Genomic DNA, 18,684 nt, shown 5'->3' on the forward strand with positions numbered 1-18,684 from the left:
TGATGTGTGCCTACCAGAAACACACTGTCTCCCCGCTGGAAAGTCATGCTCCAGTGCTTCCTCATACAATAAATCACAAAATGGCTTGGGTTGGAAGAGACCTCAAAGATCATCTAGATCTAACCTCCCTGCCTCCTCAGCCCTGTGGCCTCCACTGTGTTCACTAGTCAGTGCTACCCTGGGGAGCCCAGTCTGGGTGCAGGGCTCCCTCTGGTAACTGCGTTTACTGTTTGGGTGGGAAAGACCTCCCTGACACACCGGCTGCCCATGCTCTGCAAGAGTGGCCCAAGCCATAATGGGCCCCCAAAACTGCAGGGCCTCTCACTAATAGATGTCGGGATCCCTTGCTGCTCACCAGGATCCTGGAGCTGTTCTCTGCCTGTGGGCCCCATCTTGCAGCACCATCAGCCTGGAGCAGGGCTGCCATTGGCTCAAGCTCCAGGCTCTCCCAGAAGAAGTCTCCCCAGGTTCCTCCAAAGGGTTGCATCTGCTGCATCCTCTTATTCTATGACAGTGCAGTTGTGGAGACAAGTATAATTCCATTTGCATATGTTTTAAGGAAAATTCCAAAAGAAGTGCCCCGAATTCTACTGGTAGCACCACACGGGAGAGTGGCGTAGTGGCATGCCCACTGCCTGCTCCAAGGGCTGGGACACAGTTTCAGTGTTCTGCTGGCTTATGTGGAGAACGTGGCTTTCTCTACAGAGAAGAAATATGGAGGTATACTATGTAAAATACAAGTAAGAGGAATTACTTTTTTGGTCGATTGACCAAAACTGAGGAACACACTGGTCTCCATTAACTGGATGAACGCTGCTCTGACCAGTAAAGATGCTGAGTGGAAAAAGCTACTGTGTGCCAAAACTTCATTGCAGCAGAAAAGTCTGTCCTTGTGCATAGAGCACTCCTGAGGAAGCTGCAGGCTAGGGCTGATATCACACTGGAGCAGAGACCCGCTGAGAACTTGAGCCTCAGAGACCAGAACACTCAGGACAGCAGAAACTGTTCATGTCCCACTGCTGCTTCACTCATTTCTCTTCATCTGAGGGCTTTGGAGAAGATCAGCATGATGATCTTAGCAATCTTGGCATAATGATTATGACAAGGGCAGCAGGAATTAGGAGGGGAGGGGAGAAGCTAACTACTGTACAACGAGAACCTGTGTGAAAACATCTGCAAGCTTAGATGAACTGACAAAACTTTGTTAAAAATAAGATCATTTTTTAGGTGATTTTTCAGTTCATCTGCCTGAGGTGAGAACCTACTCATTTCTTCCCTGCCTCAGCTTTGTATGCAGCCCAAGAGCTGGTAAAGAGTCAAAACAGAATTTAATTCACTCGAGTCGAGAGAGTCGAACACAAAGGTCAGGGAGAAGAAAACTGATGATTTTGAAGCCAAAAGCACCGTTTTTCTGGAGGTATTATCTGTACTCGTGTTAACACCTCATAGAACTGTGGTCAAAATTTCTCCTTCCTATCCTGAAGACTGAGACAACAGTTTTTCCAGGCCATTTGTTTCCTCTTGGATTATGTTATGAATATTTTTCAGTTTCAGAGAAAGGAGACAGTATGATTAATTAAGCAATCCAAAGAAATTCAGAATTAATACACAGACCAATTTAGACCCAAATGTTAGATACTGTCCCATAGATAGACTAGGAACAGCAAACAAAATTAGTAAGGAATGAAGGATACTGTGAATGTAACCAATAAATCCCCGATTGCTTTAAGAGTCTGCACCCCAGAAGCACCTTCTCCCTAACCCCTCTCATCTCATCATTAGCACCTTTGCCTTTGAGGCAAACCACCTAGATACACCTTCTATAGTAGCACTGGGAATTGCTTAGGATTTAAGTAAGTAAACAGAGGTTTTAATAATCTCCATCCTGTTGCTAGGCAACAAGTTACCAGACAATTACTGAGAGTGATGACCATGGTACAAGCGTAGGACATGCCAAACACAAACTATTTTCAATATTCCATTGTGATGGTGTGCTTCCTACCCCAGTGTCCTCCTCTGGCTTTCCCTGCAGCTGCAGTGTGATTTCCATCCATCATGTCCACAAATGAAATGAAAAACGATTTATCTAAAACACTGAATTTTCAAGCTCATAAGAGGTCACAGTGAATGATGCTCCAGACCCAGCAGATAGGTGAACAGCACAGCACAGCAAGAACTCTTGAATTTTTACTGTCATACAGTCAAAAAAAAAATTTCACTAGTGATCAGGATGGCCTATTATTAATATAGGTGCCATGTATAAATACCAGAAAATTGTTTTTTAGAGACTTGCTGAAATACAACATGAAAACCATCTAAGTGATCCTTATAAATGTGCTGTCACTGACCTAGGGCTTAAAAGCATTTTAATTTCAGATTTTCAGCGAACAGTGAATCTCTCCATGAGCTCCTCTTTTGATATACCTCTAATATATTTAAATCAAATCCTAATGGTTGCTAACATGGACAAAAACATGAGGGGAAAAATAAAAGTAAAGACTGATGATCAGTCTTTCCTTTATCCTGATGATCAGGATACCTATCAGTGTCTATCTTCCTGACAGGAGCAAGGAAAATGCGGTCAGGAGTGTGTGGTGGCTACATATGACACTAAGAGGAAGGTGATGTAGACATACCTGGTATCCCTCTGGTACCTTAGCCCACTGAGCTTTGCCCCTGCTCATGGTTTACAACTCTCCAAACTAGAAAACATGACCAAACCTTCAGTGCAGCAGCCACCAACCTGGTTTACCAATTAAATGTTAATAAAAAGAAATGCAATATTTTAGCAGTAAATGAACTCTGTAGAAGATTTATTACTTTGTCAGTCCATTACTGTTTCTCATCCAGTGCCTGAAGTACAGAAATGCAGATGGAAATCTATCACAGTTAATGACTGCACTCAAGAAGAAAATACTGCCTTTGATAAAAATGCTGTCTAGGTAACAAAACAAACAAACAAAAAAAAACAACAAAAAAGCAAAAAAGTCTCTTACCTGAGATATCTGTATGAATTATTTAATTACATGTTTGATACACAAGGAACAAAACAAAACTTATGGCTAATGAGCTCTGTTGAACAGCAACAAGACATCTTGCATATTTTTAAGATGCCATAGTCTAAGAAGCTAAAAAAGAAATCACATGTGCAAAACATTTTTTCAGTGCCTGTGATCAGCTGCTTCATACCTACATCAAGAACCACCTTTTGAAATTCAAATTGCATTTATGTGTATGCAATTATTTTAATTAAACCAAAAACATTGAACAGTTAGGCCTTTTTTCAAGTTTCTATGATCAAATCACTTCGTGTTTTGGGTTTTTTTTTGTCTACACTCACTGCCTTTACTAGTGCCTTCTTCATACATGTTTATCATATAGATAAGTGAAACAAAAATCTCTCATTGTCAGTGTCTTGGAAAAAAAGAAACCACATTCACATTTACAAATAGATACAGATTTCTGATTTAGGGTTAGCGTAACCCTTATATAAGGCTACAAGATTTGGGGGAGGGGGGGGGGGGGAGGCAGCATTTAATGAACTTTTGCTTCTTCATCTTCCAAGTCAGTGAAAAGAGCCAGACATAAAAACTGATGAAAAAAAGCCAGAAGCTCAAGAATGACTTAATATGAGACATAGTGTTCATCTTTTTACCAAAGAGAGTATCTTTCTTTAAAACTCCAGAAAGTTCATTTAAATCTAGCCTCCAAATTCATTAAAGAATTGGGAAAAAAAAAATCAGTGTTAGATATCTTTCCAAGTTACATATTAAAAATACAACTCGATATTTGGCATACAGCAAAACTGACTGTCATGTGATAATTGCAAATCAGTTATTCAGGCATCGTCATAATGACAGCTAAAGAACAGAATTATCTACGATAAGATGAAACAGTTTATTTCAATTCAGCATTTTTAAAGCAAACTGTAACACGGGACAAGCCCTTCAAGCCCTGTGTGGAACTGGCTGAAATACACAACACTGTTCTTCACACTCTGCACAACCATTTGAAACCACTGTCGTCCTTCTTCCATTCCAGAGACACACAAGGCATTGCAGTACAGAACTGTGTGCTACACACTTATTTTCAGTCTTGCACCTTCTGAGAGTGGTTCTGGTCCATGGCTGTAAAGAACAAGCAGACACCGGCTGTGATGAACACATGCACTCCCTCGTAAAGCAGCTTTGGCGAGAAGACGCTCCATATGAACAGGTGGTACCGCAGGCCTGTTACCAAAACGATGTAGATGGCAACTGGGATGGAACGCATCAGCGCGTAGCAGAAACACCCATGACCCACTGCTGCAGAATTCCTGCAAGAAAAAGCAGAGGAGCTCATTCTCGGGCAAAACACATCCTGATTCATTCACTCTTTAGCATTAGCTCACATCGCCAAGAATATTCACAAATCTCCACTTCGTGTTAGAAAACTGATTACTGGTGCAGTGATGAAACTAGGAATGCTTTTCTTTACCACCTCTATATATCCTGCTGTGTGTTAGTGATGTTTAGTGTTTGCAGTAGTTCACCTCAGATGTAGAAGTTTCTTTGTTTTAACACACTTTGTTCTAATTGTTTAAGACTCCATTAAGTAGTTTCAAGACAGCTTCATCTCTTGTTGGCCTTCCAGCGCCCTTCCACAAGGTCTGCCTGTCAAGGCAGAAAAGAAAGACTTCAGCACCCCTCCACAAAGCTGCCTACCCGTACAGTAGATGATCAGATGGAGCCAGCTCTCCTCATAAAGAGCACAAAAAGCGTCAGAGTGCACCGCTGCCCACAACCAGAAACATATAGAGCAATATAAAAATTGTGCTATCAAAAACCTTTGCAAGACCAGCTTAACCACGCTCCGGAGAATGCTGTGTTCTTAGGCTCACATGACCAATACACTATGTTCCTGTCAAAGGAGATTAGCTAGGGCCACATCATTACAAGGGATGGCCATCCCACATCAACCTACATGGGCCAAATATGCCACACTGAGCTATTCTTGTGGTTGATGGGAGTCAAGTAGAAATGGAAATGAAATGGTTTTCTGCACTTCAACTGTTCTCCCTCTTCTAAGGTGCCAACATCTTGGCAATGGTACCAGGTTGGCATGTGTCCCCTTTCTCCAAACCACATCTGCTGTGACTAACTCACAGCAAGTTCAGATGCTTACCTGTTCAGACAAAGGGAAGGAACAAAGCTTTTTCACAGGATTAATGCACACAACATTTTTCTTCCCCCAGCAAAGTATTTTACTTCATCAGTCCACAAAAGAACACATCGGCAAAAAGTGGAAATGATTTACACTGAAATTCTTGTCTGAGAATCTTTCTGCTCCTCCCAGTTTCTAATTACGATCTTGTTCCAAATAATAAAAATTTGAGATGACTAGCACTTCTGTGAGATGCAAATTAGTCACTTATAACTAAGCAAGCAACAGAATGCAGTATTTTACATGAACCACTGAACTTATTATTCCTTAAATCAAAATAATTAGGATACAGTCCTGTTTTCCAGTGAAATCAAGAGTAAAATTCCCAAGGCTTTCAGTGGAAGGAAGAACTGAACAGATCATGAAAGCAGAGCTGAAAAATGAACTCAGAACAGCAGGAGCACATGACTGCAAAGCATGCATTCATTTCACAGATAACCATTTTCCTTGGTGCTTAGCCAAAGGGACTGGGGAGTGAATATGGCTCCTTCCTTCTTCTGCAAAACTACTTTAGTCTTCAGTGAGCTTGTACAGATAACTAGCTTTATGTTTAATAAGTGACTTTGCTGACAAAGAGTAAATAAGCTGCATTTCACTCAGTCTTAGCTGTTTTCATGTTGCTATGAGTAAAAGCACTATTTAGTAGTTAGATAATACAACTAAATAAACAAAGGAAATGTTCTTCTGAGTGAGATATGCAAACAGGAAATTTTAAAATCAATTTCTTAGAATTAAAAAAAAAAAAAAAAAAAGCATTTGATCAAATTTGATCAAACCTAGATGAAGGCTATTGGTGGTTGTGGCTTTTCCATTTATTAAGTTCCACAATAGGATTTTCAATGGAACTGTAAAAGAGAGAAGTTATACATCTAGGTCTTATCAGAACCCTGCTTCTTAAATGTAATTTTCAATTCATATATTTTTCCCAATTCATGTTTACCTAATAACACTGTTAGTACTCCACTGAGAGAAAGCTCCTAATTACAAATCAATTATGACTTTGTGGCATTTTTAGTGGCTCCTTTTAAAATCATAAAGAAATTGGTTCTAAGGTTATTTTGAGTGGAATTTACTTTTTTGACTCAAAAATTAGGCAGATAAAATATTTCAGATACTCACATTTCATACCGGAACAAGAGCTCACAATAATCTTGATCATTAACATCTAAATTCTCTAATTTTGGATTATGATGACTAGCAAGCAATCCCCAAGTCAGTAAGTGAATGCTACTGTTCTTTCTCTAGTTTGATGCAGTAAAAATAATGAACCACTTACTGCTTGGATAATACATTTACTTGCAAAAGGTCTCAGCACTCAATTAATCTCTGAACAAAACACAGTCACCTACCTGCAGAGGGAAATCTCAGGATGGTTTCACAGTACAATGCAGCAGAGCTATTTAGAGAAGGCAACAGAAGCAAACTGTTTCCAAGTTAAACTGTCAGTGAGGTTCAAGAGCGAGATAATTAGGTGTATGTAGCAGCTAGCATGGCAAGTCACAGGCCCGTTGTTACACTGGAATTTCTGAGCACAAGCAGTTAGTACTACTCTGCTACCCTGATGCTAAAGCAACACCTTAGTTCTTCTTAGGACTGCACCTGGTGCTTCTGCTGGGCACCCACTTTGCTGAACATATAAGTGTCATGGCTTCATTAGCTCCTTCTCCTCTTTATACACACAGAGAGTGACAGCAGGGTATGTAGAGGGCTTAGCAAGGCTACAAGGAAATCAGTGCCCAGGAACCAGGCTGCGGCTACTAATGTGACCAAGGCAATCCAGTTATTTCAGCTGGATTCTGTTACTCCAGAAGAGCCACTAGGAGAGCAGAGAAGGATGGCTGCAGAAGGGCATGCACCTGCCCTACCATTTGGCAGCTAGATTAGCCAGTAATGAATACCCTGGTAATTCCTCTGTGCTTCCAGAGTGAAAATAAAAGCAGGAAGCAGGACGCATCTAAAGCATCAACCTGTAATCTCTCCATACTGAAATGTCTCTGCAGCAGTTAATTCCTTTTCATATTTGAAGAAGAGCAGAAAGAGAGGGATATAAATTAGATATACTAATCCCATGTTCTAATAGAACCAGTTCAATGTCTAGACATACATAGTGCAGGAGGTTTGTTGCTTTGTTGCAAGCCCAACCACTAATACAGAGCTCATTTAGCAAGCTTAATTGAAGAGGCTGACAATGCGTACCCAAATTTCATATAAGATTGATGCTCGAAACTGTTAGATCTATAAAAACAAATGCTTTCAGAGACTTAGCTCACATAACAATACAGATTGACATTATCAATCTTTCTGTATATTGACTGCAAACAGTAAATATAGTCTAGAGCATATAACGGCTTCCAACAAAATCCCTTTCTTTTAATTGAATATTTATTAAACAGAAAAAGATCGCCAAGGAATTATACTAACGTTTTTCCTGCTTCTTTGTATCTCCTAAATAATGATTGCCAATGTACTGCCAACAAATCTTTCACCTCTCAATCCCCATGTCTAACATACTATTAAAATGGGTTGTATAAGGTCTGTAAAATGAAAAAATATGGTGTCAAAATCACGAAAGAAAAAGCACCCCTCTTGGAAAAGCACGTTTCCCATTTATACAGAATATCTGGCAGATGAAACCACAAATTTTGTAGTTTTAAATAAAGCTAAAAAGCTCCACAGGCAGCCCTATGAATGCTTCCACAGGAATTCAGAACCGCATTACTCTACACTGTTTTCATATTTGACCACAAAATTAAATAGACATTTTAGGAAAATGCACACATGTCAGTGAGGAATACCACAGTGTTATCACTGTTTGAGATGGAGAATGTATGTCGGGAGGGTTCACTAAGAATACTTTCAGCAGAAGTCAAACCCCAGCCTTTCTGTCCTTCTATCTCCTGTGTTCTGGCTGCACTTCACTGCGTCGATTACCTCTCACTGGGGATACTGACTATGCATATTTGTAGGTAATATTTACTGTATTGGATTTTTTATTATACTAGTGTTATTTTCTAGTCTTCCTGCAGTTTCACATTACGAGATCTCTGCTCAGTGCTCTCTGAGAAACAGCTGGTTCTCTGTTAACCTGTCTTCTACATATTAGTTAAAGGTTTGAGCCAGAAATAAACTCCACAGCACTCCACCTGTCAATTTGAATACAGAGTATCTATAATCCGTAAGAGTTCCAAGTTCTAACCAAATACCCAGTAGTTTTGCAAGCAAGAATAAATGTGCCATGTTTCTCCCATATGCCCTACTCTCATCTAGTATGATTCTGGGCCAGGACTGAATAGCAACCCTTAGGGCAAGACACCAATTGTCCCTTAATAAAGCCTACAAATTCCTTCTAAAAATTGACCAGTCTTGAAAGATGCCCACTTCCCCAGTTCATGCCTTGCATGTGCTCATTTCCCCAAATACTGATTTTTCATAAAGGAATGGACTTCTTTTGAACTTCACTGGCTCAGACTCTACCTTCTCTTAGAGGAAAGAGAAAGCACTTCACTAGCACAAATATCCAGGTCTGTTTCAGGGTTGCAGTCAAAGAGATAGCTAACCAGTACTCTAGACATCACTGCAACACAATCCTCATTTCTACAACACAAAGAAGCCACTCCTTTCCAACAGTTATCTTTGACTCTCCAATCCCCCTTTCTCCATTTAAGCTGTGACAGCCAATGATGAATTCCATCCCTCCTTTAAGAGGGAGTCACATGAAACTGAGTGCTCTGCTTGATATGTCTTCTCTGTCACACTACTTCTGTGGTGTATGTGTATCTAGTGACTGTATGTGCCTGTTGCCATGCTTCAAGTTTTCCCATCAACCTCTACTCAGGTCAATCCTTAGGAAGTGTTAACATGTTCAGCTTCAAGAAAACCAACAAAGTTAAATCAGGCTGCTCTTGTTGTCACAGGTTCAGACTTTAAAGCAATAAGGTATAAGCAAATAATTAAAATTCCTAACAAGCAAAACAAAACTCCTGATTATTTTGAAGCTCAACATTAGTCAATTTTCTGCAAGTATCCTCCCAAAATCCACTTAGCATTTCTGAAGACTCCCAGTAGAAAAGAGCCTGAAGCATTTTACATCAGCATCACATAAGCAGGGAACAAGAAAGAAATTTTTAGCTTGATTTTCTGTTAAGGTGCACCTTCAGGCTTTCCCGTCCCCTTTGTAAACAAACAGCTCTTCATCATCTCAGCTGAAGGTGTAAACAAGCATTCCATCCAAAGACTGCTCCAGACAGGCAGGCTATGCAGAGACTTAAAATAGTTTGTTACCGTGTTACTTAATTGAATTCAGACTGACCAGTTTAGAATATACCGTCCAACAGGGTAAATGAACAGTGGCACAAGGCATTTCTAGGGAGAGGAGGCACAAATTATTTAATACTCACTCTTTCGCACAGAGGACAGAGTCAGCTCTTTCTTGTATTTTTCCATTACAGTAGCTATTTTTAATCTTGTGGCTTAACTAATATAACAGCTCCCTCCTCAAATTACTCCTGCCGCCCCAATAACAACAAACACATTTGAGAAGAACTTATGCACTTTAAGAAGCAGTGTGAGAAAAGTGGATAGGAAAATCCTGGATAAAAGCAGAAAGAGAGCATCCCACGTACAGTCCTATCCACAGCTGCCTGAGCCAAGAAGTCCATTTTTGTTGGCCACAGCACAAAGACTGAAAACTAATGGTAAAAAAACAAAACAAAACAAAACAAAAAAAACCTGCAGCCAGAATAGAAAAAAAATTCTGCTCAAATACAAGCAAAAATTCTCTTAATTTTTATAGTTCATGTTTCCTGCTGACCAAATGCTGTGCATCAGACCAGAAGGGAATGTCACTTCTGAGAAGCTCTACAAGTACAACAACTGCTTCAGCAAGCAGTGCTCAGCTGATGTTATGCAGACATGGAAGCCAGTATAATTCGTTGCAGGTTGTCACTGTACTCTGGAATTTGTATCGTCGGTGAAAGGAAATTCAGCCAAGACTTCTAACCATCAGCAGCCAGCACAACAAAGGAGAAACCTTCAATAACATGGAATAGAGCAGACCACTGCATACATCAGCAGATGTGGTCCAGAAGCAGAAGCTGCCATTAGCCATCTTGGCTTACCACGGTCAACATCCATGCATTCCCACACCTCCTGCATGCTACTGATTAGACACATCTGAAAGCCTCTAAACCTCTAAAAGAGAAATGGAGCACTAAGTGTTGGCAGTTAGAACCATAAACAACAATGGACTGAGGATTTTCTAAGTTCCAAATCATATCATTTTCATTCGCCATATTCTTTCATGTATTACTTCTACAGCACATATGACTAGATCATTAGACAATGTGGATAAGTAACTAGCACACTGAAAACAAAAGCATAAGCATTTCCAAAATACTTCATTTTAATTCTACCCACAAATGAGTAGTATACATCCTTGTTCTCCAGTGACTACAAAGGAAGTTTATCCACTTGTGGTTTTATCTTAGATCTGCCACAGTTAATTCTAATATTTCAATATAAAAGCTGAAATCTGTTTTGAACTTGGATTTCAAGGCACTTTCCAAACATGATCTACTTAAAGAAAGACGTGAAAAATGTTCTTTCCTTTTTGCTTTGTTCTGAACATTGTTTCACTCATCCTGTCCACCTGAGAATTAATAAGAACAAAATTTTAATACTTGTCTTATTAGAAGAACAAATAATTCTTCAGAACAACTATCAGACCCAGTAACAACTCGAGATTATCTCATGGAAGAAACTCAAGAAAAATGAGGGAAATGCAGTAAGATGCTATGTGCAGTCTGTTTGCAAGTTTCTTGAATCCTGCCAGACTGACCATGCTTTGTAACATTAAGCTTTGTTAAGGACTATAAGGACATGCTCTGAGCTCAAATCCCTAAGTTTCAGAGAGTACTGTGATAGAATTTTGGCTGCTCATATCCCATGCATTTGACAAGCAAAATCATATCAGCTAGCAAAGAACACTGGACCAGAAGGAAACAACCATGCTGACCTGTCACACATATGTGTCAAGCAAAACTGGTCAGAGAAGAAGAAAAGAACTCAAAGCCTTTCTGCCATATGACTTCATGCAAATGGCAGCAAGCATAAATTGTATTTTCTTAAAGAACCTCATCACATTACTTAAAGCAAAGACCTGACAGTGTTATTCATAAGGTTGATTTCACTTTTCACAATACCTAACAACAATAACCTGACACACACGTAGCTTAAAACCTCAACATGATTGTAAGCGTAGGCTGCTGTCTGAATTCTTGCAATGTGATTTAAAATTTCAGCAAAATCTCCAGCAATGTGCGAATATACAAACTCAGGAAAAATAGCAAGGCAAGACCATGAACAACAGCTAATGTACAGCTTACATCTAAAAACATTTAAATGTAAGAGGAAATGTACAAATATGGCCCTCTACTTCAGGAAGCACCCTTCTGGATGACAACATTTCTGCCTCAGCAGTAATATAAACCACCGAGAATCCAGCAGCATCACACAGCCCCTGCTAATCGTAGGGAAGAAATAAAGTTGGTACTGTGCTTCAGCAGAATATTTCTATTTCTGAATTATGAGGAAGAAATTTCCAAAGTACTGAAAAGAGAGATGAATACAGCTTCCAACTTTCTTCAGTTTTCTCTTTGGTGCAACATGCAGTAGACTCCTCTGCATAGCCTCATTATTCCTTGTAGAGCAAGGAGACATACTCCTGGGATTATGCAACAATGTCACTATTAAGCCTGAGTATCACGCGTTCTTTTCCTTTGGCAAGTTTACAGGAGTGTTAGAGTTATGAATAATTTCCATGAAGTTGAATAACTAAAAACAATGCTCAACAGTAACATAAAGATTGTAGGGCCACACACTCTCTCCTGCAAGCAGAACGGAGTACTGCAGGATCTGTAAACCCACACTCTAGCATTTCTGAAAATGATGAGACAGTTTTAATACCACGGAGCACAAAAGCAAGAGTAAACAGAAATTTATTCAATTAGGCAAGAAATTAGGTGCCAGAGCTCTTTGATTTTGGAGGAAGATGCTATACTCATTACAGACATTGTTCCTCAACAGACTCAAACTGAGCAGAATGCAGGAAAATAGCACGGGATTTTTCACACCGTAGCTTGGTGATACTGTAAAGCTCTCACCTTGGGGTCCAATAAAAAAATGTGGAGTACAGAGGACATGACTTTGAAATGTGAGTATGCTCAGTGATGAAGGAACATGAAGAAACAGCTCTGAAGAGATCTGAACATCATCTGATGGACAGAAGGAAAAAAAGAAATGGGGACAGAAGGAATAAGAGTGATAGCGGGGAAATGGAGTAAGGAAAAGTGAGGGGAACAAGAAACAGCTATCTGAACAGCTTTCAGAGGGAATAACAGAGACCAGAGAGAAGGAGAGGAGGGAAAGGGGAGGAATAGAGAATGTGCATGGCGAGAACTGCATGTACAAGGGAGGAGGGCTGTGGAAGTGAGAGAGAGGAGGGAGAAACTGGTGCAATGGCAGGAGGGGGAGAGGCAGTATGGAGAGATGGTGAGAGAGAAAAGAGAAAGAGGAAAGAAAAAGGAAAGAGGAAGAAAAAGGAAAGAAGCACAGTGGGCAGAGAAGTGTGGAGAGGGACAAAGGGAAGAGCATGAAGGAGAGATGGACTGGCAGAGTGAATGGGAAGGGAGAGAAATGATTGGGAGGGAGCGAAGAGACAAAGGTGGAGCCCAGAAAGAAGCGAGGGAAAGGCAAGCAAGGAGCAAAGAAGGAAAGGGGAAGGCAGGCATGAAGAAAGAAGTGCAGGGAAGGAGAAAAGAGACAGAAGGCAAACAAGAGGATATGAGGACATAGGAAAATATGAGGAAAAGGAGAAAAGATGCAGAAAGAATGAATGAGCAAGGTAAAAAATAGCGAAGAGTAAGCAAGAAGAGAGGTTTGGAAAAGAGCACAGACAGACCATTGAGGCAAAGACAGAAATAGAAGAGACTAAAGAAAGAAATGTGTGGCTGATAGGGGGAAAAAGCAAATAGCGTCAGGCACACGGAAATAAAAGCAAAGGTAAGACAGCAAGCAAACAAGAAAGGAGAGGGAGATGGGAATAGCACACATAGATATGAGGGGCAGAAAGTGAAGTAAGGGAAGAAGGCAAAAGCAAAAAGGCAAAGTGAAAAGACTGAGCAAGAGGTAAAGAGACACAGTAGGACAAATTCAACATTACAGAGGAAAGGAGGAACAAGAGGGGACACAGATTAAGAGCATAAATGAGAGGGGAAAAGAAGAGTGAAAAGAACAGGGGGCAGAAGGCAGTGGTAGGGACAGTGAGGAAGGGGATGAGAGTCTGAGAAAGAACAGGAAAGAAGGGAAGTGAGTCCAGGAAAGAATGATTAGGAGAGACAGTAACTGGGAGGGAAACACAGCAAGGGGTAAATAGGAGGAATAACAGCAAGACAAAGGAAAAAGCAGTGAATGGGAAAGAGCACAAATGAGCAATGGATCATGGCAGAAAGAATGAATGGCAAAGAGTGTGAGGCAAAGGAAAAGCAAATGCATAAGCAAAAACATGCAACAGAGGGAAACAGCTAGTAAGGGAAAGAGGGAAACAGCTAGTAGAGGGAGGGAGAGGGAGAAAGAAGTGCATGCAAGTAAAAGAGAAGCCCCAGAACTCAAGAAAAAAGTAGAGAGAAAAAGGGACAACTGAGAAAATTGTAAGAGAGTAAGAGGGAGAGAACAAGGTGGTGTGAAAAAGCATGCAAGAGAAAAGAGATGTACATGCAAGATCCAGAGAGAAAAAGCTGAACAGTGAGGGTATACTGGCTCTGGCTGGGGTGGAATCAACTCTTCATAGCTCATATGCTGTTTTGAATTTATGACTAAAAAAGTTTTGATATTATGTCAGCATTCTAACTCTTGTTCAACAGTGGTTGCTCAACATCAGGTTTTCTATGTTTCACATGCTGCCCCTCAGCCAGGGACTGCATGAGTGCACAAGAAGTTGGAGTAGGCAAAGCCAGAACAGCCAGCCCAGACTGACCAAAGGAACATTCCGTGCTATATGACACACTCAGCAATAAAAGCTGAGAGGTAAGAAGTGGTTCTGTTTACAGAAAGCTCTAGAGAGCAAGGAATAGCATGTAAGCACATGAGAAAAGGGGAGGGCCCCAAAGCAAGACAAATGGAAAGAACATGACAGAGAGAAAGGAAAGATGGCTGAAAGAGAAAGGGACTGTGTTTGCATGACAGAGAGAAAAAAAATTTCCTCCTTATTCCTTCTAAGATAAGGAGGAGAAGCATGAAAGTGAGGGAAACTGCATGCAGTCTAGAAGGCAAGCAGACATGCGAGAGAGGTGACAACAGCACATGCAAGAGAGAGAAGGAAAGCATGCAAAAAAGTGCATGCAAGAGGGCAAAAACAATATGCAGACAAAGCCTGAGACAGAGAAAGTGTGTAAAATGGGTGATAAGTAAGAGTGCACGGAAAGGAAAGTGCAAGGCAGTCAAAGCAAAAGGAGAGAGAAAAATGCATGTGAGAAACAGGGAAAATGGAGAGGCAAGAAAACAGGCAAGGGATAAACAGAATGCATAAAGAAACAGAAGGCACAGGGTAAAACTGCCAGAGGGAGAAAGGTAAAGGGTAACAGACAGGGACAGTGTCACAAGAACAGGAAAGGAAGCCTGCGTATGTGAGAACGAGAGACGGACTTGTGGCATATGCACATACAGAGCAAAATTAACTGGGTGATGGCACATGAGAGAAAGAGGAAGAGCAAGGCACAGAAAGAACAGGGAAGTACACGTATGGGAGAGTAAGAGAGGAGGACATGTGGGAACGTCCATGTGACAGAGAATGAGTGCATGAGAAGTGAGCAAAAGGAAAAGCGTCAGTGCAAGAAAAGTCATGCAAGAAAGAGAGAAGGCACAGGAAAAAGATACAAGCCATAAGAGAGAGAATGTATGAAAGAAGAAGATGGTATGCACACACAAAAGAGAAAAATTGTGACAGATTGGGCAGAAAATTGCACAGAAGAGAGAGCAAGCATGCAAGATAGGGCTAGTATGCAAGAGATGGCAAGTACGCAAGAGACAGCAAAGACTGAGCATGTAGGGGAGAGGAAAAGACTAAGAAAGAGGAAGGGAGAAATCCATGAGGGAGTGGGAAGAGCAAGCACCAGAGAAAAATGGTATGAGGCAGTTGAAGAGGAAGAGCATCCTCTCCTTCTATCATGGAGAGGGAAGCTGCACTACAGAGGGAAAGCATGTGGCTGAAGTAATGCAGTGAAGGTGGGGGAACATGCACAAGAGGGAAGAGAAAAGCATGAGGATGAAAAGGTGCATAAGAGCAAAAGTGAAATGTGAGAACCCATAGGAGAAAGGGGATGTGTATGACAGAGGGAAACCAAGCAGAACAAAGGGGAAAAGTATATGAGAGAAAGAGTGTAAAGGAGGACATGGAAGCTTAAGGGTAATAAATTTGCAGCAAGAGAGGAAAAGCATATATGAGAAGGGTTATCATGCAAGTCTGGGGGCAAGGGAAAGTTCACTAAGGAAGAAGGGAAAGTGCAAGGGAATGAGTGCAAGAGAGAGGGACTATATGCAGGACAACACAAGCAAGAAAGCGAAGGGGCTGCATGAGAAGAAAAGTGTTCAATAGTCAGAACACATGAACAGAAGGAAAGTGAAGGAGTGAGGGGTTTGCATGAAGGATGGAAACCTGCTGATGTGAGAGAGAGGAAGCATACAGTACAAAGAGATGGAAAGTGTGTGTGCAAGAGAGAGGAAAACTTGAGGCTGTGAGAAGGAAAGGAACATGAGAGAGAAGAAAGAGAGAGGCTGCATCTGTGAATAAGAAAAAAGTGTGCAAGAAAGAGCAAGGGAAACCATTTGACAGATGGAGAAAAGCACATGCAAAAAATAAAAGCATGCATGAGAGAAAAAGCATGCTAGAAATGGAGAGCTTGCATGAAAAGGAAAACATGAGAAAATGAGAAGTGAGAAAAGGTGCAAGAAAGAGAAAATGAGCGAGTTTTCATGGAGGAGGAAAAGTGAAAGCAGGAGTTAACTTCTGTGAGAAGCAAAATGTGCGAGAGAGTGCACAAGAAAAGGGAAACGCTGGAGTGGGAAAAGGCATGTTAGAGAAGGATGGGATGCAGCAGAGATTGTAGTTAGCACATGAAAAAAGGGAAAGAATACGTAAGAAGGAAAGTATGATACTTTCCTGAGGGAAAAGGGAGGCCATGTTAGGAAAGAATGGTGGAGTGTGCAAAAAATGAGAGAGGGGAAATGTGTTGACAGAGGGAAAGCCAAACAAAGAGAGTGAACATAAGCATGAGAGAAGAGAGGGAAGTGTGCCAAGAACTCCAAAGTGAGGGAAGCCCAAGATATGTACAATAGTGAGGGAAGGAAAATAAGAGAGAGGTACAGAGAAAAAAAACACAAGCAGAAAAGAATGTGATTCATGCATAAAGAACAAAAAGAAAAGTACAGCATCATAAAAGAACACTTACAGACAGGGAACATGAGCAAGTGGGACATGCAAGTGGCATATGCAGTTGAGCTAAATCACACACACATTCAACACAGCAAAAATTTATTCTGTATTTCTATTTTATATCTCTTCTTGTTTAGTTTAAAGCCGTTTTTATTCCTTATCCCATCCCTATGCTCCCTGATAAACAGCCCCTTCCCATGGGAAAAGAAGCATGTGCAAGAAAGGGAAAGTGTACGCAGGCAAGAGGAAAGGAAAGCACACATACAAGACTAAGAAAGCAAACCCAGGAGAGTTAAAGAACAAGAAAAAAAGCACTGGAGAAAAGGCACAAGAATAAGCAATGGCATGAAATGGATTGCACAAATGAGAGGTGAAGCACATAAGAGGGAAAATGGACAAGCCAGATCACATGCAATAGTGAGGTTGAGAAGAAAAGGATGAGAGAGATGAGAGAGGGCAATGCAGCCAAAGATCTGTCTGATCTGCTCTGTTAAGAACCAAGACCAAAAAAAAAAAAAAAAGGCATTAAATGTCATCACATTACTTACTAGGTGACCACCTTTACCAAGTGAGAGAATCACAGAATCATAAGGGTTGGAAAGACCAATAAGATCACCTAGTCCAATGATCAACCCATGACTGTGACCACTAAACAGAAGAAACAGGCATCAGAGATTCTAAAGTAGGAAAGACCACAGAGACAGAGGGAAATCAGATATAGACAGAATCATAGAAAAGGTATGGGGTACAAGGGACCTTTAAGATCATCTAGTTCCAACTCCCCTGCTACAGGCAGGGACATATCCCACTAAAGCAGGTTGCTCAAAGACCCATCCAGTCTGGCCTTGAATACTTCCAGGGAGGGGTGACCACTTCTAGTGTCTCACCACCTTCACAGCAAAGAATTTCTTCCTAATATCTAGTCTAAATCTATCCTCTTCCAGTTTAATGCCATTTCCTCTAGTCCTGTCGCTACCTGTACTTACAAAAAGTATGTCTGCAAAAGAGAAGCAAAGAAAGGGAGAAATTGCAAGAGTCTGGGAAGGACTCAATAAGAAAGGAGGAAACACTAGGAAAAGTGCAAGCAAGAGGGAGAGTCTCCGTGCAAGAGCCTCCATTTACGAGCGAGAAGCATGGAAGAGGTGAGGGAAGTGAGAGACCATGAGAGAGAAGACCTGATGATCCTTGAGATCGTTTCCAACCCAAGCTGTTCTGTGATGATTCTGTGAACACATGCTAGAGTGTGAGCACCCAAGGGAGATGAGGAAAGCAAAGAGAGGAAAAGCACTTGCAGCAGGAAAAGTATACCAGAGTAGGAGCACACGGACAAGGGCAGAAACATGTAACTAGAAGAAAACACAAGTAGGTGAAGAAATACAAGCAAGAAAAGAAAAATGCAAAAGAGAGAGAGAATGCAAGACTGAAAAGCAAGATGAATAAGGGGACAGAAGAACAGAAAATGGGAAAATGAGAGTGTGACAGGAAAATGCAAGAGAAAAACACATAAGTGACAGATGGAAGGGGTATCAGAAAACACAGGCAATAGAGTAAGCACTTCAAGAGAGCACAAGTCAGAGAGGAAAAGCGTGTAAGGAGATTAACACAGAGGGTAAGTATTTCAGAGAGAGAGAAAACGAGCCAAGAGGGAAATGGCATGAGAGAGGAAAAGAAGGGATGGGGAACAAGAGAAGGTACAGAAGGAGCAGAGAAAGAGAGAGAAAGTGTCATCTGGTGGAGGGAGCAGTAAAGAGCGAGAGAAACAGCAAAGGTACACTGCCAACGACATGGGAGGGAAAGCGCAAGCAGGTGTGAAAGGGAGCAAGCAAGAAACAATGCTGAAAAACAGCAAAGGGGAAAGCGAGGAGCTCTGGGACAGGGAAGTGCAAAAGAATGAAGGAACATGTGACAGCAGAAGTGTGCAACTGAAATAAGGAAAGCATGAGAGAGGAGTGTAAGAGGGAGGGAAAGAAGGAAAATATGGTGGGCAATGTGTGAGG

General features: G+C 41.1%; 1 protein-coding gene across 1 annotated transcript in view; it reads right to left on the minus strand.

Moving 5' to 3' along the window:
- Window positions 1–2,783: 2,783 nt before the first annotated feature.
- PIGG (phosphatidylinositol glycan anchor biosynthesis class G) overlaps window positions 2,784–18,684 on the minus strand; it is a 78,036-nt gene continuing 62,135 nt past the window's right edge. The window contains exon 13 of the mRNA XM_042822764.1: window positions 2,784–4,315. Coding sequence (XP_042678698.1) covers window positions 4,090–4,315 — 226 coding nt within the window. The 3' untranslated portion in view covers window positions 2,784–4,089. The remainder of the gene's footprint in view (window positions 4,316–18,684) is intronic.

This window comes from Centrocercus urophasianus, unplaced genomic scaffold (genome assembly GCF_019232065.1).
Source record: "Centrocercus urophasianus isolate 14NV4802_14NV808 unplaced genomic scaffold, USGS_Curo_1.0 seq_21, whole genome shotgun sequence".
Classification (NCBI taxonomy): Eukaryota; Metazoa; Chordata; class Aves; order Galliformes; family Phasianidae; genus Centrocercus; species Centrocercus urophasianus.